This window comes from Portunus trituberculatus, chromosome 15, assembly GCF_017591435.1.
Source record: "Portunus trituberculatus isolate SZX2019 chromosome 15, ASM1759143v1, whole genome shotgun sequence".
Lineage (NCBI taxonomy): Eukaryota > Metazoa > Arthropoda > Malacostraca > Decapoda > Portunidae > Portunus > Portunus trituberculatus.
In genome coordinates this window covers 17,944,302-17,966,128 of record NC_059269.1, presented here as the reverse complement: position 1 = coordinate 17,966,128, position 21,827 = coordinate 17,944,302, and the positions used below count along the sequence as shown (strand labels likewise).

General features: G+C 41.3%; 1 protein-coding gene across 1 annotated transcript in view; it reads left to right on the top strand.

The window, feature by feature from the left end:
* The window catches only part of LOC123504049 (muscle-specific protein 20-like), a 46,674-nt gene extending 31,839 nt beyond the window's left edge, over positions 1–14,835 (top strand). Inside the window, exons 2-5 of the mRNA XM_045254302.1 lie at positions 11,816–11,929; positions 13,067–13,161; positions 13,778–13,898; positions 14,195–14,835. Coding sequence (XP_045110237.1) covers positions 11,816–11,929; positions 13,067–13,161; positions 13,778–13,898; positions 14,195–14,386 — 522 coding nt within the window. The 3' untranslated portion in view covers positions 14,387–14,835. The remainder of the gene's footprint in view (positions 1–11,815; positions 11,930–13,066; positions 13,162–13,777; positions 13,899–14,194) is intronic.
* The last annotated feature ends 6,992 nt before the right edge of the window (positions 14,836–21,827 follow it).

The following is a 21,827-nucleotide window of genomic DNA, read 5'->3' as shown; positions in this document are numbered from 1 at the left end:
TGAGGTCAAATTCATACAGAAAAAAATAAGAACAATGATTTAAACAATATTTTTTCTCTCTCTTGCACTCACTTTTATTTTCCTGAAACTCTACTCGACCCTTTCCCTGCCAACAACAACATAACACTGATTAAATTTAAAATAACTAGACAATTTTAATGAATAGAAATTAACTTCGGTGGTTTAAAATATTTGACTTACTCCTTCACTCCACTTGCTGTCAGTGATGTGTTTGGAAATTAGAGCCCAAACTTGCATCAAAACATCTTATTAACTCTAAGGAGAAACACAACAATCAGAAAGTTAAAACGGGAAGAATTTAAATAGATGTCTCTGAATACCAATGTCAAAATATGGATAGTTATATAAAAAATAATAATTGCTTCCCACTTCCACACACACCTGTCATGTTACTATATTTATTCATTTATCTTGTCATCATCATCACCCTTTCGACCTTATATTCATTTGTTTCTTTCACTCTAGTTTCCTGTCACTTTCTTTGTCTTCCTCACGTGTTCATTCCTTCACCTTCACCCTTTCCTAAAATCCAATCTTCCTATCTACTCATATTCATCTTTTTCCTTCACTTTTATATATATACCACCTGTCACCTTCACTTTATAAAATCTAATACGCCTTTCTACTACTCATATTTCTGTTTTCCTATCACTTTCGCTTGTCACACTGAATATTCCTATGTACTATTATGTATTCTGTTCCTTACTGTCGCTTTCATTCACTCACTTGTCGCTCTCACTATCTCTCTTTCAGTTCCCCGTAACAGTGAGCAGTGCATTATGTTATTAGTTCAGCAGAATTCCGGGCACCTGCAATTAACATTTTTTTCTATTTTGGGAGTGTGTTTATGGTTTGATTATGAACCTTTTTCCTTCTGTTAGTGCAAGTGAAGAGGAGGAGGAGGAGGAGGAGGAGGAGGAGGAGGAGGAGGAGGAGGAGGAGGAGGAGGAGGAGGAGGAGGAGGAGGAGAAGGAGTAGGAGGAAGATGTTGATGCATTCATGAGTCTATAGTAAGGTCTCTTCCTCTCTCTCTCTCTCTCTCTCTCTCTCTCTCTCTCTCTCTCTCTCTCTCTCTCTCTCTCTCTCTCTCTCTCGAAAACTGATAATTCAGCTCCAAAGTCTCGTGAAAATAGAAGAAAAAAAACTTGTGACGTCAGCGAGTGAGAGAGGGAGTAAGGAGAGTGAGAGGGAACGTGGGGGAGAGAGGGCGAGGGGCGTTACGTCGGTGGCGCCCAAAATATTCTTGATGTCAGCGAGAACTCGACATCATGCATGATATTGGGCGGTGGCGGTGGTGGTGGTGATAGTGATGGTGGTGGTGGTGGTGACGTCAAGAAGAGAATGTGTAAGGAAAGGTGTTGAGGTCCGCATGTATGTTTGTCTGTTCGTCTGTCTGTTTTGTCTGTCTATTTTCCTGTTCATCATTTACCTTTCTATCTCTCTGTCTACCTGTCTGTCTTTCACTTCATCTATTTATCCTTCTACCTACTTTGGTTATCCGTCTCTTTGTTCGCCTGTCCGTCTGTCTGTTTGATTGTGTCCAGGTCTGTTTCAATCCCTAACTTCTGGTCTCGTTTATATAAGTTCAGTAGTTCAGTCTTCCTATATAAAAACTGATTGCATTTCTGGTTAGCTTTTATGCATTTAGACAAGTTTTCTTTTATTAGGATTCTCCGAAGACGTGTGTGTGTGTGTGTGTGTGTGTGTGTGTGTGTGTGTGTGTGTGTGTGTGTGTGTGTGTGTGTGTGTGCAGATGCATTTCTAAGCTCACTCTCTTTGAGAATATTATAATGATTATTCATAATTCTATTCCGTGCGACAGGCGGGCTGATTTACACCTCCACCATTTGTTTATCTGTTCCTCCGCCTCCCTTTCACCTTTCATTTCCTGATTTTCTCTCCTTTAACTCTACCACCACCACCACCACTACTTCTCCAACTACTGCTAATCAAACGCTTCCTGTTTATTGCCTTTCACACTCTGAGTAGGTGCCGGCGACAAGACTCGGTGAGCAGGACGAGACCGATGCACCAGTGGCCGTGTTTTGGGAACTCTCCATAGATGTAAGCAAAACACTGACTCTGGTGGGACGCAATGCTTAGGATGAAAGACTAATGGCCGGGTCTCTTGGTGCCTCTTCTGGTGGCTAACCCGTGGAACTTGAGTACAGAGGGAAGGTAAAGAGTCTCAGCGGAAGGTGTAGGTGGTGGTGGTGGTGGTGGTGGTAGTGGTTGGGTCTTTTAGGAGGTAGTTGTTGTTGCTTACTACGCCAAAGGATAGTGACGGGTGGCCTGATGAATTGTGAGCAGGTGTAACAGAGAGAGAGAGAGAGAGAGAGTGTGTGTGAGTATGTGTCTAATGCCCCTTCTCTCTCTCCACACACACACACACACACACACACACACACACACACACACACACACACACACACACCTGCCGCACTACACCTGCCAAGCGACTGTGTGTCTCGCCTCTTTTTGTTAGTAAGCTTTCGTCTCCACCACCACCACCACCACCACCACCACCACCTGCTCCTCGGGTTCTTGCTAAGCGGGTATTTGCGTCTCGAGGAAGGGGAAGGAAGAGAACCTTTACCCCTTTGCCACGCCTTCTCATTCCTTCGCGATATGTTTACTCCCTTTCTCCTTCTGTGTCTCCTTAACCGTTCTTTCTTTGCATTCCTCTTCCACATCTCCCTCTTCCTTGCTAACCGCTGTCTCTCCTTCGTTTTTGTGTTGTCATAGTTCCCTCACTTCTTAAACGAGGATTGGTTGATGCATACGTAAAAAAATTAAGAACAAACCATTGCTGGAAGAGGTCTATATCTACTAACATGCAGTGAAGGAAATAGGATAGCATAAACGAAGGCGACTCCCCACCCATGGCTTAGTCCAATAAGAGTTGATAAAAAATGTAAGGAATTCTATGGAAATTTGATGGTAAAGGTTATAAGAACTACTACGATTGTTGCTTCTATACGATGTTAGGAAATCAGCAGCCTCAATACAATAACATTTCATTGGTAAACTTGATTGAATTTTTATTTGAATTATCTGCAATATACTGCAAATATAGTTCCTTTTGGTGAACTTATTGATTCATTTAACTTTATTGCTGTATAGTCAACTGCTAGCCTGCTTTTTTTTCAACTCATATATTTATAGATACAATTTTATTCAAGCTTACACTCAATTAATTCTACCAGCAAAAATAAGGAAGAAAAAATAAGTGTATGGTAAATTTTAATATGTAGCGTAACATGAAGCGCGCCTTTCCACTTACTCTTAGCTTACTTTCCTACTTTTTCCCTCATTCTAATTACGTGGTTGTTAGGCCCATGTTTTGAGACCGTTCAGGCTCTCAGCGGGACTATTTTCAAAGACCACAGAGATAATGAGTCTGGTTACCATGAATGTTTGCCTACTTATGATGAGGAATCTTTACTAAACCGTCGCCAGAAACAAAAACATCCTTGAAAATTCTCAGTAACTTCTACTGCAACCTATTAACGATTTTCAAAGATCTCGGAAATTAGGAGTCTGGTTACTATGGATGTTTAACTACTGATGATGCGGAATCTTTGCTAATTAATCAAAAAATAAAAAAATACTCTTAACTCCTTCGATACTGGAACACATTTTTACCTTGAGATTTGTGTACGATTAGATCATTTTATTGACATTAGAAAGGGTTTATGGAGATCAGAAGAATAATGGTCACAGTCTTCAGTATTTCAATCATCACAATATTTTCTGATAGTGCATAAAATGACCAAATAGTAAGCAGAATGAATATGAAAGCCCATCATGTTTCCGAAGGTGTTAAAAATCCTTACTCACTTTCAATACAACTTATTAACTCGTTCAATGCTGGACAAATTTTCCCCATAGCGACTTACAACGTTTTAAGCAACACATTTTTTTGTGCTAGTCTTCTAAATAGATAGATATAGAAAAGACAAAAAAATATATCCCTTTGATTCTCTTTCTGTGTCTACGGGAATTATTCTTTTATAGTGCTGTAAATGTTAACAAGAAAGCTGGACTAGGCATGTAAAAGGTTAAAACTAGTGAAAGGATGCTGAGGTTTTTAAGAATACGATCGACTTAAGCTTTTTTTCATATTTTTTGCCATGTTTTTTTTTCTCCTCTCTCCCTCATTTAACCAGCGACCTTGAGCTAGTGAGGCGTTGCGTTGCTTAAGCCCGCAGATGTGTTTGTGTTTGGAAGATTGCTGTTTGTTTGGTTTCCCGAACTATTCTTTGTGTATGTGTGTGTGTGTGTGTGTGTGTGTGTGTGTGTGTGTGTGTGTGTGTGTGTGTGTGTGTGTGTGTGTGTGTGTGTGTCGCTTTGATCAAGGTTTCATATTTATAAGACGCACCTAACGTCCAGGGAATATTAAGAAAACAGGAAGAGATTTCACTCTCCTCCTTGTTTATTGTAGTTGGATCTTCATATTTTTGCTTATAGATAAATATAGATCAGTAGGTAGGTAGGTAGATAAACAGATAGAGAGATAAGTACTCTATTGACCAAAGCTTTCAGTAATTGCAAACTATTAATGTGTCGAAATAAAAGGAAAAATTGTTAGCGTATAGTCGTGATTAGAAAGTCATTTATCCACTCTTACTCGTACTTCTTTTGTAGTTTAACCCCTTTAGTACTGGGAGGCATTTTTACCATGAGTTTTGTGTATTATTACACGATTTCAGTTAGTAAGGTTCTATGGAGGTCAGAATTTTAATGGTCCAGAATCTTCACTGTTTTAATCCTAATATGTGATTCCTAAGCTGCATAAAATCGCCTCATAGTAACCTGAATAGATATGAAGAAGTGTCATGTACTGAAGGGGTTAAGAAGAGCAGGTCCGTATTCAGAAACGCTTTGCTTTCTCACTTCGACTATTTTCCAAGGCCACGGAGATGATTAGCGGGGTTTTCAAGAGTGTTTCTCCAATCGGTAATGTAGAAATCTTGTCACTCTGCCTCTAGAACCCTGAAAACACCTTAAAAAACTCGTGTAGACTTCAATAAAGCCTTTTGAAAAAGTGGAGGTGAAGTACTGAAGAGTTTGAGAATACAAGCCCAGGAGTGGAGAGAGGACGAGTGGTTACATGAATACATTGCTTTCTATACTCTTTCATTCCTTCTCTAAGACTCTGTACTAGTTCAAGCAAGCGTAATATTGACAATCTTGCTAAATATCACTACCTGTTTCCCTATTTCTCTCATTCTCACAGATTTCAGACTATCTAACAGCAATCTTCACTTATCTGTGGTTGTTGTGACATTCATCTTGATCACTTTGCCGTAACTCAAGTGGTGGTGTCTTTCGTCAAGGTGTTTTGTGGTGTTTTGACTTTTTTGTTGCCTCATTTCAGCGTGTTTATACTTCTCACAGCCTTACATTACTGGCTGGCTGGTTAAGTAAGTGTCTTGTTTAGTAACTGACTGAGTGACGTGTGGAAATGACTGGCTGACGTTAGATGAATGATTGAGTGAGTGACTGCATACCTTTCGAAAGAGTATATATCAAGTTTTATTTTATTTCCCAAGCCGGTCTCTTTAACACTTCGGAAAAAAATAAATAGAGAAGCAAATTTTACCAGTTGACTCACTCACACTCCGTCACGTGATAATAAATCCAATTAACTAACGAAGCAATCACCCACTAAACCTCTCTCTCTCTCTCTCTCTGTCTGTCACCTGTCCTCAAACACCTTGCGCTGCCACATCTGACTCGTCCTCCTCTCGTAAACTCACTGACTCATAATAATTTACACAGATAAGTAGAGTTACACAATCGCTGCAATAGATTACGGCTTACTCATCCACCTGGCTGCCACCGATGACTGCAAAATAGCCTGGAGGTGTGTCTTCCTTCTCCTTGGCGCTAGCGGGAGAACGAGGCAAGGCGAGCGAGTTAGGAAAGGAGGAAAAAGTTGGGCACTAAAGAAAAATACGTAGGAACTGAAGGAACGGCAGCGAGTTACAAAAGAGACGGTCATGGTTTGGCTGCTTTTGTGTGTGTAAGAGAGAGAGAGAGAGAGAGAGAGAGAGAGAGAGAGAGAGAGAGAGACCTTTACCAGAGAAAAATATGTATGTATACAGTATCTTAGAAAAAACAACTTATGAATTTAGTTTTCAATAGTAGTTTTTCTATAAGTAACTAAAATGAAGCTTGGGACATGTGGTTAGGTGGAAAGCGGAAGAGAGAGGGAGAGGGAAAGGGAGAGGGAGAAAGAGAGGAGGAAAAGGCGGAAATAAGATTAGTTGTCTAGCGAGGCAGTAATTAATTGTAAGCATATGTAGCAAAAAGACACGGAAGAGTTAGGGAAGTGGAGATAAGAGAGAGAGAGAGAGAGAGAGAGAGAGAGAGAGAGAGAGAGAGAGAGAGAGAGAGAGAGAGAGAGAGAGAGAGAGAGAGAGAAGGCGGGGGGAGAAGACAAGGTAGGGAAAATTATGTTTGTTGGATTAAGGGAAACTGAAGGAAGGGAGAAAAAAAATGTCATGTTAAAGTTATTAAACGGTGCCAAACTCTCTCTCTCTCTCTCTCTCTCTCTCTCTCTCTCTGCACGTGCGCATCCCACCCAAGAGAAACACACAATCGAGATACATGCTCTCTCTCTCTCTCTCTCTCTCTCTCTCTCTCTCTCTCTCTCTCTCTCTCTCTCTCTCTCTCTCTTGTTTTCCTTGACCTCCTTCCGTTTACAAGTCAGAGTGTTGACAGACAAACGCACACACACACCCCCTTAAGAAAACACACACACACACACACACACACACACACACACACACGATAAATCTTTCACTTAGAGAACGAAACGATGGAAAAAAAAAATGACGTAGAAAAGGAGGATAAGAAATAGGAGGAGGAAGAGGAAGAAGAGAAGAAGGAGGGAGGGGAGGGAGGAGGTGGAGGAGGAGACTGAGGTAAAAGTAGTGTAGGGGGTAACAGCGATGGTGAGAAAAGTAGTTGATGAAAGATAAAATGAAAAAGTCTGTCTTCTTTTCTTCCGTCTTGTGTTCGAAGATTTTCTGGCTAAACAAAAAATAATAATAGAAATAAAAAAAAAAAAAAGCGAGGTGTGGATTAGTCTTGAGCCAAATGACAAACAGAAGAAAGCGACCTTGAGAGAGAGAGAGAGAGAGAGAGAGAGAGAGAGAGAGAGAGAGAGAGAGAGAGAGAGAGAGAGAGTCGAATTTACGTCATCCATGTGTGAAGACTTACTTATTTTCCTTATTTTTTTTCATCATGACAGTCGTGTTGAAAGTTTACGTCGCTCCCTCGTAAAAAAAGAAGGAAAGACAGGAGAGTCACGTACGTTCTGATTCGAAGAGAAGATTGTCCGGGGGGAGAAATAGGAAGTCTTCACTACGTATTGCTATTGTAGTGACGAGGATTCCCCATGTCAGTCCAACAGTGCATTCATATAAGCTTAATTTTTGTGTTTTCTTCTCTATCTTTCTATTACCCAACTTAGTCTGACAGTACATACATGGGATTAATTTTTGGGGTTTATTCTGTCTTTTTATTCCCCAAGGTAGTTTGACAGTACGTACGTAGGATTATTTATTTTTTTTTTTTGGTTTATTCTGTCATGCTAATTCTCAAGTTAGTCTGACATTACATACATAAGCTTCTTTTTATGGCTGATTCTCGATTTTTCTGTTGTTCTCATACCCCGCAGTGCTTTAAATAGTTTCTCTGATGTCCATTTCTGCAATATGAAATGAATTAACTCTCTTCTTTCTACATTTCCAAACTGGTTCCACAATGCATTTATAAGCTTGATTCTCTGTCTTTCTCTTTTTTTCTTATCCTCCAGTTTATTATTCTGCCCTATTGCTTTCAAAATATAGAGAATTTAAGTAGATTCCTTAGTGTTCATTTAACGCCCTAGTACTTTCTACATTTCCAAACTAGTTCCGCAATGCATTTATAAGCTTGATTCTCTGTCTTTCTCTTTTTTTTTTTCTTATCCTCCAGTCTTTCAAACAGTTTATCATTTGGTTTCTTAATATGGAGAATTTAAGTATGACGTGAATTTAACGCTCTCCTACTTTCTACATTTCCAAACTGGTCCGACAATGTATTCCTGAGCTTGATTCTTCCTCTTTTTTTCTTACCTTCCAATCTTCTAAACAGTTAATCATTCTGTCCATTTGATTTTTAAATATGGAAAAGGAAATTCAACTAATTGCTACTTTCTACATTTCTAAATTAATCCCACAGTGCAACAATTATGGATGCACTGTTCCATCATTTGTCTCAATGTTTATATGAAGGTATTGTTTGTTTTAAGGCATCGCCAGCACTTTCGTTGTCTAATGCAATTCACACAGGTTGACGTAGAGTACAATTTAATGAAACACTAATTGTACTGTTTACATGAGTGTTTGTATAAGTGTTCTGTTCGTCTGAATGTATCCCAAACACTTTCGGCGCCTAGTACAAATCCCACACGTTGATGCAGACACCAGTTTAATGAAGCACTAATATTTCTTATGGACGGACAAAATAAAGCATTAAAAACACCTACCTTCCTACAAAGATAAATCGAATTATGGGAAGAGAATATAAACATCCGAGAAAAGGTATTTTTCCTCTTTTCTCTGCCTCAAAAGTGGTTGGTGTTGACGGTAATTGGGTGCTACACTTCGGAAAATCCATGTGGATGAAGAGATAGACGGAAATAAACAAAGCGAAGGGAGGAGAGGCAGGCAACCCGCCAAGCCCGCCACCTGTTGGTCTGGGTGGGCGCCTTCAAAGTCACCCAACCTCCATTGTCAGGGCTGTGCATCACATTCGATGGTTCCTTCCCCTTTGCCTCTCTTTCTCCTCTCCTTTCCCTCTCTGAATGCATTTATTTTCTTGTTTTTTGTTTTTGCTGTTGGTGGTGATGGTGGTGGTAATGATGTTAGTGGTGATGTTCTTTTCCTTCTTGTTTTCCTTCTTATTCTTTTATCTTCTTCATTTTCCCTTCTTTTCTCCCATTTTTTTTCTTTACTTGCTTTCCTTTATTTTTCTTTTATTTTCCCTCCCTTTCCTGCCTCTTTTTTTCCCTCTCCCTCATTCACCTCCCTTCTCTCTCCCTCGTTCTCTCCCTCCTGTCATTTCTCCTCCTCCATTCCTCCTGTCTCCTCCTCCCTCCACCTGTCTACGATTTATCATTAGTAGTTGCTTAGCAGTTACGCTTTCTCTCTCTCTCTCTCTCTCTCTCTCTCTCTCTCTCTCTCTCTCTCTCTCTCTCTCTCTCTCTCTCTCTCTCTCTCTCTCTCTCTCTCTCTCTCTCTGTCTTTTAAATAGATAATAAGAAGCAAAGAAAGACCAGCAAAGGTGCAAAGATTACATCAAATAGATAAAGAACATAAAGAAAAGAAGAAGGTCGACATTAATAGAGAGAGAGAGAGAGAGAGAGAGAGAGAGAGAGAGAGAGAGAGAGAGAGAGAGAGAGAGAGAGAGAGAGAGAGTGTGTGGCTGAGATAGTGCCCGGATGTTAAGACATTTGGCAAAAGTTACGCAACAGCTGGCACCTTGCATCGCTTCCTTTCCGTAAACACACACACACACACACACACACACACACACACACACACACACACACACACACACATGGGGGTACCTACCTGGCTTCACTTTTGCTTCCAATTTCACTAACTCTTAAATTTATCACCTCCCGCCCTCACAACTTCCTGAGGCGGAGGTCTGGGAGGATATTAGTAATTAACTATTTACTGCCTTATATCTTGGGATGAGAGTAATTGCCCTATTGCCCAATTATGACATTAAGTAATTTGTGGCGTGTTAATGGTAAGCGTAATTCCGTGGTTCCATCAAGCTAATGGGATTTGGCAAGCACCTGACAACAGCACCTTGACGATTCCTGGAAAGTTACTGTGTGTGGGGGGGATGTGTGTGTGTGTGGTAGGGTGGGGGATGTGTTTGTATGTGTGTAGTGGGAAATGGGGGTATTATGTGTAATATCACCAGTACGAATGGAATAGCTGTAACTCTCGAAACAACGAAGAAGAAATACTGAACAGAAACAAAGAAAGAGACGAGAAACAGATTAGGTCGAAAAGCCGCAGGGTGACAGAAAGGCAGACATATGGATAGACAGTGGCTTGTGTGCAAATAGATGGTTTCTGCCTGCGAGTATATGGAGAAGTCACAGTAAATAAGATGTTGTAATGGGAGTAGAAATTATTCATCAGCTGTTTTCTTATTTCTTTGAATGTTTATTAGGTAGAAAAAAACTAGATTTAACCCTTTCAGTACATGACGCGTTTCCATATTCATTCTGCTATTATTTGGTGATTTTAAACAGCTTCAGAAACTTGTGTGCGGATTAAAATTGTGAAGACAGTGGCCATTAATCTTCTGACCTCCATAGACACTTCCTATAATGTCAAGAAAATGGTCCAATCGTAAACAAATCTCAAGGTAAAATGTGTCCTAGTATAGAAGGGGTTAAGATGAAGACACGCAAAAATTAGTTCATAACTAAAATTGTAAAAAAACGGAACAAACACAGAAAGGCACATACGTTAAATAGTATCAAGAGAGGATTGGATACCTATATGGATAAGAGGGGTCGATTATAAGATTTAAGTTCTTTGGAGCTGTCTTGCATAGATCAACAAAGATTTAGTAGTTTCTTATACTCCTATGTTTTCGTGTGTGTGTGTGTGTGTGTGTGTGTGTGTGTGTGTGTGTGTGTTCGAATGCTAAAGAGATCCCCTTCGTGGTGTTTACAAATGTCGAAAGTCAGTACCCATAAACAGTTTACGTTTGGTACTAGTAACTCTCGTCGTGTAAGGAGGATGGAACTGTAACTTGAATCCCGGCCGACAGGTGGCGAGCGGCGTGACACCCTAAGTATACAGTAGGCGTGACGGTGAAAGAGGAGGAGCTGGAGGAAGAGGAGGAAGATTTTATAATGGAGAGCGGGATGGGAGAGCAGTAGTTGGAGGAGGAGGATAAGGAGTAGGAGAAGGTGAAAGGGAAGTGGGAGTAGAAGAGGGAAAAAGATAACAGAAACAGACGGAGGAAATAAGGGACAAGTAAAAAAATATTAGTTAATGTGAAGGATAGAATAATATAGAAGAAGCGGTGGTGGAGGAGTCAAGAGAGCACATTAGTGGCAGTAATGATAAGAAGAGACGGAGAAGAGGAAGGAGGGCAAAAGGGGAGAAATATATAGATGGAGAGAAAAAGAATAAGAAGAAAAGGAAAAGAAATATATTCATGTATCTATATAGCCATTTATTTCTTTGTTTGTCTGTCGTCTACCTATTCAAATATATCTATACACCTATTTTTATGTCCTAGCTATCTTCAGTACAGGAACTGCCTCGTGTAGGTCTCATGGCTTCCTGCAGCTTCCCTTATGTTCTTACGCTCAACTCTCCTATCTACCTATTTGTATGTCTAACCACCTTCCTGTCTATCTACCACCACTCTCACTGTCCTTTTTTTATATATCTTTCCCTTATTTTCTTATGTTCTTACACTCAACCTTCCTATTTACCTATATATATGTCTACTTACCTTCCTACCTATCTATCCACCACTCTGTCTTTTTTTATATCTACTTCCCTTATTGTCTTATGCTCTTATTTTTCTATCTGCCTATTTATATGTCTACCCACCTTCCCACCTATCTACCCACCACTCATTCTGTCTTCTTTATATCTGCTTCCCTTGTGCTTTGTTTGTGTGTTTCTACCTACCAATCTGTCCACCTCTCGCCCAATGTTCCTCGTCTCCTCACCTCGGTTTTGCTTTCCAGATGATGGGCAAGAGGGACCCCGAGCAAGAGAAGGAATCCCTGGAGTGGATCTTCTCCATCCTGGGGGAACCCGTCCCTAATGCCCCGTTTGAGGACATTCTGCAGGACGGAACGGTACGTGTGTGTGTGTGTGTGTGTGTGTGTGTGTGTGTGTGTTGTTTTGTTCTGTCTTCACATTGTTTTCCTTTATCTAGATACTAATTTTACTCCGTCCGCTTTTTTTTCTTGTTATTTTTTTGTTCTACTCTCTCTCTCTCTCTCTCTCTCTCTCTCTCTCTCTCTCTCTCTCTCTCTCTCTCTCTCTCTCTCTCTCTCTCTCTCTCTCTCTCTCTCTCTCTCTCTCTCTCTCTCTCTCTCTCTCTCTCTCTTTCTCACGCCCCATTTGAAGGTGATTTAAGAGTTTTGTCTTTTTTTTTCCTCGAATATTCTTGGCTTCTAGACGCCGCTGTAAACATTGTCTTCTAATCTTGCCTAATTAACTCATCTTCTCCTCCTCCTCCTCCTCCTCCTCCTCCTCCTCCTCCTCCTCCTCCTCCAGATACACACCGCGTCTCTCCCGTAATTAAGTGAAAAAATGGCCTCGTTGTAATAATAATAATGATAGCGAAGTCGTTAAGCCAAGGAATTCACTGGGAAAATTGGGTGATTTAGAGACGAAGACATGGCTCTTGCTGGTAGGTAAGGAGGTGGTGGTGGTGGTGCTGGGAGAGCGTCACGTAGGAAGAGGAGAGAAGTAGGGACTCTGATTTCTTTTCTTTTCTTTTTTTTTTGTCATTTTTCGGTTCTGTGTTTAGTTTAGTGTTTCGTGTGTGTGTGTGTGTGTGTGTGTGTGTGTGTGTGTGTGTGTGTGTGTGTGTGTGTGTGTGTGTGTGTGTGTGTGTGTGTAGTGACTAAAGTGTATGTACTGTACGTGTATTTTTTTCGGCTATTTTGTTTTTGCGAACCTCACTTAACTCAGTACATATTACATAACTTAATGCTTCTATCACATTACTTCATAGCATAACACAGCATATCGTACAGTTCACTACGTGTTGCATTATGTATCACCACGTCACTCCATTACTCAGTGCATACATCATTTTACAGAATACATAACATAACCCAACCTAGCAAATCACATAACATCATTCAAAACGTGACATAACATCATAGTAGTGTGACTGAATGTTTAAGTTGCTGGAGTCGCCGATGAAGAAAAGTTTTGAAGTCGTTTATAAAAGTTGATCATGTTACATTGTGTTCCTGCAGGTGCTGTGTCGCCTGATGAACAAGTTGTCTCCTGGCAGTGTCCCCAAGATAAACACCAGTGGCGGTCAGTTCAAGATGATGGAGAACATTAACAAGTGAGTCATCCTTTTGTTGTCACTTTTCGCCTGTCCATACGTGTGTCACTGCGTATCATTATTTTACTCTATACATGTTTGTGCGTTTTTGTGTCTACCTTTCTGAGTGTTTATATTTGTCTATTTCTTCCTCTGTTTTCCTATCTGGTTGTGTATTCCTTAGTTTTTCCATCTTATCCTGTCCATCTCTCCGTCTCTGTATTATTGCTCCTTTGTTCCTCTTTCTCCTTATCCATTTGTCTTTCTATTAGTCCTGTTTATTCGTTCAGCTTTCTTCCTCGGTGTACATGTCTGCTTAACCTCTTCAGTACTGTGACGCATTTATTACCTTCATTTTAGGATATGATTAGACGATTTTGTTTGCACTAGGAAGGATCTGTGGAGGTTAAGAAATGAAAGGCCAGAGTCTTCACTATTCTAATCCCAAAATATATTTCTGAAACTGTATAAAATCACCAAATAGTAAGCAGAATGAAGATGAAAACGCGTCCTGGTACTGAAGGGGTTAATGATACACCACGACACAAGATAGTAATGATGATAATAATGAGCATCAGACTAGAATGCACAGAAATAACCATTGATAACAAGAATAACCAACTGGCGTGTCTTGCAGCTTCCTGACTGCCATCAAGGCTTACGGTGTGCCCATTCAGGACATATTCCAGACTGCTGACCTGTACGAAAAGAAGCAGGTCTCCCAGGTCTCCACTACGCTCTTCGCCCTGGGCCGCGCCGTGAGTACCTCCTTGACTCCCTGTAGTCTGGTCGTCCCCTTAGCCTACCTGTCTCCGCTGCTAGTGTTAGAAATGCTAATAGTGATTCTGGTTATCATGCTAGCAGTAATGGTGATATCAGTATCAGCGTTTTGTGCCTAAATAGAGATTCTTATGCTATCAGTAGTAGTAATTTTTAGTGATACTGCTCCTGTCCTTACTCTTTTATTCTCTCTCTCTCTCTCTCTCTCTCTCTCTCTCTCTCTCTCTCTCTCTCTCTCTCTCTCTCTCGTCTAACGCACCTCCTTCCTGCACAGACCTACCAGCATCCCGAATGGTCCGGCCCCTGGCTGGGTCCCCGCCCCTCTGAAGAGAACAAAAGGGAGTTCACTGATGAGCAACTGGCTGCCTCCAAGTCAGTGATCGGGCTGCAGGCGGGCTCCAACAAGGGCGCCACCCAGGCCGGTGACAACACAGGAGCCCAGAGGCGAGTGATCGTGGGCAAGTAAATCTCCCCGCGGCCCACTTATTCGCTGTCCACCCTCGACTCTCCGCCAGTCACATCACCTCCTCTTCATTATCTTCCTTCCTTCTCCTCCTCCTCCCCTGCCCTCCTCATGTTCATTACTCTCGCAGATGGATTATTGCGCTGCCAACGTTCAGTCTTCATCTTGCTCTCTTCGCCTCTGCCATTTAACGCTAAGTGCTAAGTGACCTTTCCAACCTCATCGCAAAGTCCTCCAGCGTCATCAGGTTATTGCAGCGGTCATTCTCTATTCTTTTTTTTTCATCATTAGTATTTTCATCATTACAAAGTGGCTCATTTTTCCCCACGTGATAAACTTTCGGTCCAAGGAAATGGATGGCCGAGCAGGAAGGTGTTGCATAGTCTGGCGGGCGTCGGGACGTGCGACTCCCCAACTTTGGTTCATCAGCAGTAATAAAAATTACAAATAATCATCTGTTCTTTGTTTATCATCCTTTCGATCTAAGAATGAGTTTGGGTGGTTACTTTACATCAGATGTTAAGGAAATCAGAGAGGTAAATACTGTTCCTCATCCTAAAATCACTTAATTGCACCGAAACCAGAACAATGGGCAAGGAACGACGTGCGCATAGGTGTCAGTGGGCAGTAAGGAGCTAAACTACAGCTAAGACTATGGAAATGTCTTTATCATAAGCCATAGTTACTGTTTGCTTGAGTTTATGCTTTATTTACCAAGGTGAAAGTTTTGGTATTAAAATTGATACGTAGAGAATCAGTGTTACCTTTGAAAAGATTGTGGATCTGTGAGTTTGAGAGATAATGAGTATGTATTGTCTACGGGTAAGTCTTCAAAATATAGAAAACAACGTAAAATCTTTAACATTTGTTGTATACCCGCGAATATTTGAGTCTTTATTTGATTAGATGACCATGTTCTTTTATTACTAACAATCTCTATTCCATCATCAATCTTGATATACCTGGAAGTGGGCGCTAATTGAAATCTGGCAATTTGGTGAATAGCGAACCGCAGACGAGGTGGCGGAGGCGGAGCGAGGCAGAGAGAAGGAAGGAAAGGCAAGTGTTTTGAGTCATTTTTATCACTTTTCTCTGTAATTACCTTGAGAAAAGAGTTCATATATTACAATGTGAAGTGATGCAGGGAGGTCAGGCAGGCACAAACACTGGCGAGGGTGACTGAAGCGCTTATGGTGGTGTTTACTTAAATCTGATCACTTGCACCTCGCCGCCATTACCAACTCCATACACCAACGTTCATTATTTCATTTGTGGTCTTCATTCTCGGTCAGTGTCTGTGTCCTGATTTTCCTCGTCATGAGAGAGAGAGAGAGAGAGAGAGAGAGAGAGAGAGAGAGAAATATTGTGGTAACTGAAATTTCTGAAACGAATCCTCTCAGTTTGAATATGGAAACAAATGAAGCACCAGTCGAACCTCTCTCTCTCTCTCTCTCTCTCTCTCTCTCTCTCTCTCTGCTATAGAATTGATAAAGAAAGAAACCATACTACAAAGTTATGTCTGAAAAACTGTGGATATTTATCTAAATAGTTAAATTTAGTCTATCCATATTACATGAATATCCACGAGACTATAGCACAATTGATTATGTGAAGATTGTCCAGGAGTAAAGGGATTAAAGTGAGAGAAAACGTGAAGATGTGGAAATATTTTAGAACATCCTTGTGAGGCACTGGTGTACATATTAACTTTCGATGAACGTCTAGGTGGAATGCAAAAATCTCAATGCTCCGGGATAAACCAATAAAGGCTTTCTCTTACGTGCCTCATAGATACACTAGACTAAATGATCAAGAACCGCTCTGAAGATAGAGATGCAGCCGCCCGCGGGTTTGTGAGCCCTTGAGCAAGACACTGGAACAAACAAATTGCATATTCATCTTTCTGGTTAAATTGCCTCTGTAAATGCTAATGCCCAGCCGAAAAGTAATTAAAGTTGGCGAGTGGCAACTTCTTTCATTATCAAAAGTTGCCGACGCTGACTTAATTCCTCGCAGTTTTTATTTATTTCATTTTTTTTTTTTTTTTTTTGCCCACACGACTGAAGCCACGATCCCTCGGAAGTAGAAAACGAGGAGGAGGAGGAGGAGGAGGAGGAGGAGGAGAGGAAGGATGAGGATGTTTGTTAAGCTCACGAAGGAAACAAAGGATAAGCGTTGTGAAAAGGGAATGCGAAGAAAACTAAAGCTTACTGCAATAACGAACGCACACTTAAGTACTCTGCTGTTTATGATGAATATGAAGAACCTTAGTGATATAAACTAAAGAAAATCACTCACTTTTTTCACCTCAACACAACTTTTACTACTTCTACTTCTACTACTACTACTACTACTACTACTACTACTACTACTACTACTACTACTACTACTATTACTACTACTGTTGCTAAAAGAGTTGCTGCTATTACAATAACAACATTTATAGTACCACCATTAACACCAAAATCACCTGCATTACCACAAAAAAACATCCCAAGTCACACACACACACACACACACACACACACACACACACACACACACACACACACACACACACACACACTATTTATTTATTTACTCCCTTATTCACACGGTAGCAGAGGTGGGTATTATTTTTCCTCGCTCTACTGTGTCCTCTGACTTAAAAGCGGGTCCGTCCACCTCCCACAACGGGCGGAGGACAAGCGAATTTCTCATTTTAATGTTCCCAATGTAATATCGGAAAGTCGTTTGGGCGGGGAGCAGTATGGATTTCCCATATGTGGTCGCCAAGTTGGCAGGGGAGAGCGGCCACTCCTATTTGTCGTGCGCTGCCGATACCCCCCTTGTCCGCCCTGCTTTGCGCTCTCTCTCTCTCTCTCTCTCTCTCTCTCTCTCTCTCTGGTTCGTATTCTGATGTTCTCCAGTCTCTCATAAGCAATATTTTCAAAGATCCTGCGTGGTTATTTTTTTATATATTTATTTTTTTTATTACTCAAATCTTAAGTATTTTATGCATTCTGAAATGGCTGTGTGTTTTCATATGCACTATTTTCAAAGGCCACACATCACCGAGTATTTTGACAGTATTTTAAAACGTTTTGTCCTTTCATGTAGATTCTTTTTAAAGGCTACATATAATTAGTCGTGTTCTCAGGTACTTTAATTAAAGGCTACATATAATTAGTCGTGTTCTCAGGTACTTTAATTGTTCTAAAAACTATCTGTTATATCATAAGCAATATTTTCATAACCTGCATGTGATCACTCGAGTTTTCAGAAGTTGTAGCTGTGTCCAGTTTTTTTTTTTTTCATTCCTGTTCATAATGCCTAATCCTTTTGTAAACTATCATTAGAATCATAAAGAACACTTAAAGGCCTCATTAATTTATCTTGGACCCTCTGGAGAGTACTCAAGGTAAAGTAAGGTGTAGAAAGGCTTAATTGAAAATGCAGGTCCCCTCAGCGGCTCTTAGAATAGACGCGTAAGCTGTAAATTTCACGGGATAATTAACGTGACTTATGCTCAGTGAGGACGTAAAGCAAATTAGTTCTTCAGGGCGTGAGAAATTTCCGGGTGTAACACTGAACACTGGGTATTTCTTCTTTTTTTCCTTACCCTCCTCCCCACACTTTTTTCTTCTTTCATCTGGCGAGTGCTTTCAATGAGGCGTCACTTTCTGCTGTGTTGTGCAGCTGTAAGAACACACACACACACACACACACACACACACACACACAGGAAGGGCAGGAGCAGTCTTAAGTCACTGCGTGGTCTAAGTAAAGTAGCATTTATTGTTTACTTTCTTGTCTTCTCGTTTGTCTCGAGTGTCGGTGTGTGAGTGGTTTGTGTAGCGCAGTCCTGAAATATCTTCTGGACCTTGAGAGAGGATTAGAAAAAAAATTAAGTCAGGTGGTTAACGATAGTGATCTAAAGTAGTGTTGGTGTAGTGGTGTAGTGTTGGTGCAGTGTGTGGTGGTGGTTGTAGTAGCTGTGGTGGTGGTGGTTATGGTTGTCCCTGTAACATTATTTTTATATTACAGTTGATAGGAATTAAATTTATACCATGTCAGTGTGAGAGACGAATAGAAAGAAGTGTTTGAATGTGTTTCCATGTGCTTGTGTGTTCATGGATCTGTCTGCATTTCTTACATTTTTATCATATTAGTACCATATCCTGATTACACCGTACATGTCATGATTAGGGTCTGCATTCTCAAACCAGGCTTCATGTGTGTGTGTGTGTGAGAGAGAGAGAGAGAGAGAGAGAGAGAGAGAGATGAGCAGAAGTGGAGGAAGGCAACGAAATTAGGAACACCACACAGATAGAAAGGCAGTTTAAACATCACATAAGTTTCTAAGTAAAGTGAGCATTTGAAAGGCGACGCATCTAATTATGTAAAGTAATTCCAAAGTGAAGCAGAAATAGTCCGTTTATCAGATGGTTAGGTTTGCTGTGGTTTAGCCTTAATCTTGTACAAATGCCATTCTCTGAAGTAATTACCATAACATCTCCACACGAGACAAAAATCTTCGTGAAAAATGATATCAAATACTTTCCTCTTCTACTTCTGATCCTCATCTTCCACCTCATCCTCTTTTTTTTTTTTTTCTTCCATATTGCCTTTTCCTCGCCTCCCATTATTGTAACATTATCATTCTCCTTTCCATACTCGCCTCTCCCTAACTTATGCATCCTGTTCCTGTCCCTCACTTCCTCTCCTTCCTTCCCCTTGTCCTTTTCCTTCCTTCCCTTACTACTGTACCTTTCCCCTTCCCATGCACCACCACCACCACCACCACCACTAGCACGCCTCGTCCCTTCCTTAAAGTGAGAAGGTGCTCAGCGACGGTCACTTTGTGGTTATTGATTTAAGCACATCATTATCTACCTCACTGCAATTACCATCTCTCTCTCTCTCTCTCTCTCTCTCTCTCTCTCTCAAGAACTTTTCCGGTGAGGCAGGACACACGAGGGATGGAATGCCGTAGTCATAGGCAGGGTTTAATCCATTCACTCTGGCGCGGATCACTGGCATGGATTGAGTTCATTGGAATCGGAAACTCCACGTGAAAAGGGCGGTATGAGTTTCAACACTTTTTTTTTTTTTTTTTTTTTTACTTTCTCTATTTTTTTTTTCCTACAAATATTTACTAACGTGTAACTATTTCGGTCTACTGGTGTGGATGTCAACAATCGTCACTGAAAAGAGCTGTGTGTGTGTGTGTGTGTGTGTGTGTGTGTGTGTGTGTGTGTGTGTGTGTGTGTGTGTGTGTGTGTGTGTGTGTGTGTGTCCTGCTTTAAATTCATGGTGCTTGTAATGCTCAGTGTTAAGTTATGTATAGCAAGTGTTACGCTGAAATATTTCATTTATAAGCAGTTTTTTTTTTTTATACAAAATTATTACTGGTTGTTCTTCCTTTATGTTCCTCCCCCTCCTCCTCTTCCTCCTCCTTCTCCTCCTTCTCCTTCTCCTCCTTCTCCTTCTCCTCCTCCTCTTCCTCCTCCTCCTTCTCCACCTGCATCCCTCTACCAGCAATGCCCCAAATGAGACCTGTTAATGCCCAGACTCGAGAGAATCTTTTAGTAACTCTCGTCTCTTCGCGGCGCAAACTTTGCAACGGACCCGGTGCTGTGCGACTTGATGGGAAGGGGAGGTGAGAGTGGAGCTGAGAAGAGGAGGCGAGACTGTTTGGACTGGGAATGGGGAGGCGAAGACGTCGTGGTGGGGAGTGGGAGGAAGGCAGGGAGGTAGGGAAGGGACAATGTGGCGGTAGCGTCGCGGCGCACACTCCTCCGATCACGGCGTAATCAGTTTCCCAAGAGTGTGTGAGCCTCCGAGTGAGACGGATTAGCTTGTTGTTGAATGCACGTATTGATTCTTTCATGTATTTTTCTTCCCCTCCGCGCGTCTTTCATGGGATTAGCCAGGGGGCGCCTCAAGTTCTCCTTCTCAATTAGACATATTTGGTTTAATATTAGTCGGAGCCTTGTACCCAGCACGCCGCAAGGACTCTTCCCTCTCGCCTCACACCTCCCGCCGCCTCGTCCTTCCGCTGCGGGGTGAGGAGGTCGCTAGTGGCGCGCTCCCACACCCCTTCAGCAGGCTTCTTCTGCAGGCGTCTGTATCTTGCGTCTTAAATGTTATCGCAGCGGGAATTAAAACCTTGGTCTCGTAAGCAATGGTGGGACTAGTGTGTCGAGAGGCGCGTGGCCCCTCCTGGCGCTACGGGTTTAAGGAGGTGATCCCTTCCTCCCTCCCCGAGCCAGACTGGAGGCGGATCGCTCACACATGCAGCCTCGAGAGACGAAATGGGAGAGAAGAGGGTGCAGGTCGCTGGGCGGTGGTGGTGGTAGTAGTAGGGTGGTGAAGCACGAAACACGCCACACTTAGGGACGTATCCTTAAGAAGTGATAGAGCATAACCTGAGTAAAATAAATAATATCGATATAATGATGAAAGACACGGTGGTTTTAAAATGTCTTTGCAAAGATCTAGATTCGTGTTTATGTATATCAATCAACGTGGATGTGCGAAACTTATGAAGATTTTACGTATATATGGATGCTACAAACGTCACTGTTACAACCTCACTTTAATTCCTCATACGGACTATACTCTCAAGGGCAACAAGGATGATTACTCAGGCACGCTACCTCTGCCTGCATTACCAGTATTGAAAGGAGCACAGAGGTATTACTACCAGCCTTGCACGTGGACAACTCCTGCGTGGCGCCCCGAAGGTCATCTGGAGCCTCGATGTGAAGCCAATAACGGTGATCACAATTGGGCAATGCGGAAACTGAACGGAGCGAAGTTGGAAAAATGCAGCCACTTACTTTCTCTCTCCATCCCTCCTTGTCTCCTTCCTTTCTTCCTTCCGGACTTTACTTTTTTATTCAGAAACACACACGTCCATTTATCTTTCTTCTTTTTTTTAAGGATATGAGTAAGTCATTTTTTTAATCTATTCATTCTCGTCACTCTATGTTACCTCCTGAATACTAATCTTTGCGGCATTTATACGTTTACTTACGTCCAGAAAATAAGGGGACTCACTCACTTACTTATTTACTTACTTGTTTTAATCAATCTGACTTCGTTTTTTGTTCACCTTCAGGGCTCTCAGAATTTTTTTTTTTTTCTTTTATCGCAGTTTTATTATTTATTTTTTTCTTTTTCGTTTTCAGAAATCAATACATTTTAGAGACGACTCTCATCCATTACTCTTTCATTTTTTCTTTTCCTTATTTCTTCTTTTGTTTCTAGTTTTACTATTTTACTAGAATATTTCACGACTGACAAAGTAAGAAAGTTTTAAGAAATTGAGAAGTAAAAACGAAATGTCAAAGTAACCACTATATTATTGTGAACATTCTTACATTCTTAAGCTACCAACAGACTCTCTCTCTCTCTCTCTCTCTCTCTCTCTCTCTCTCTCTCTCTCTCTCTCTCTCTC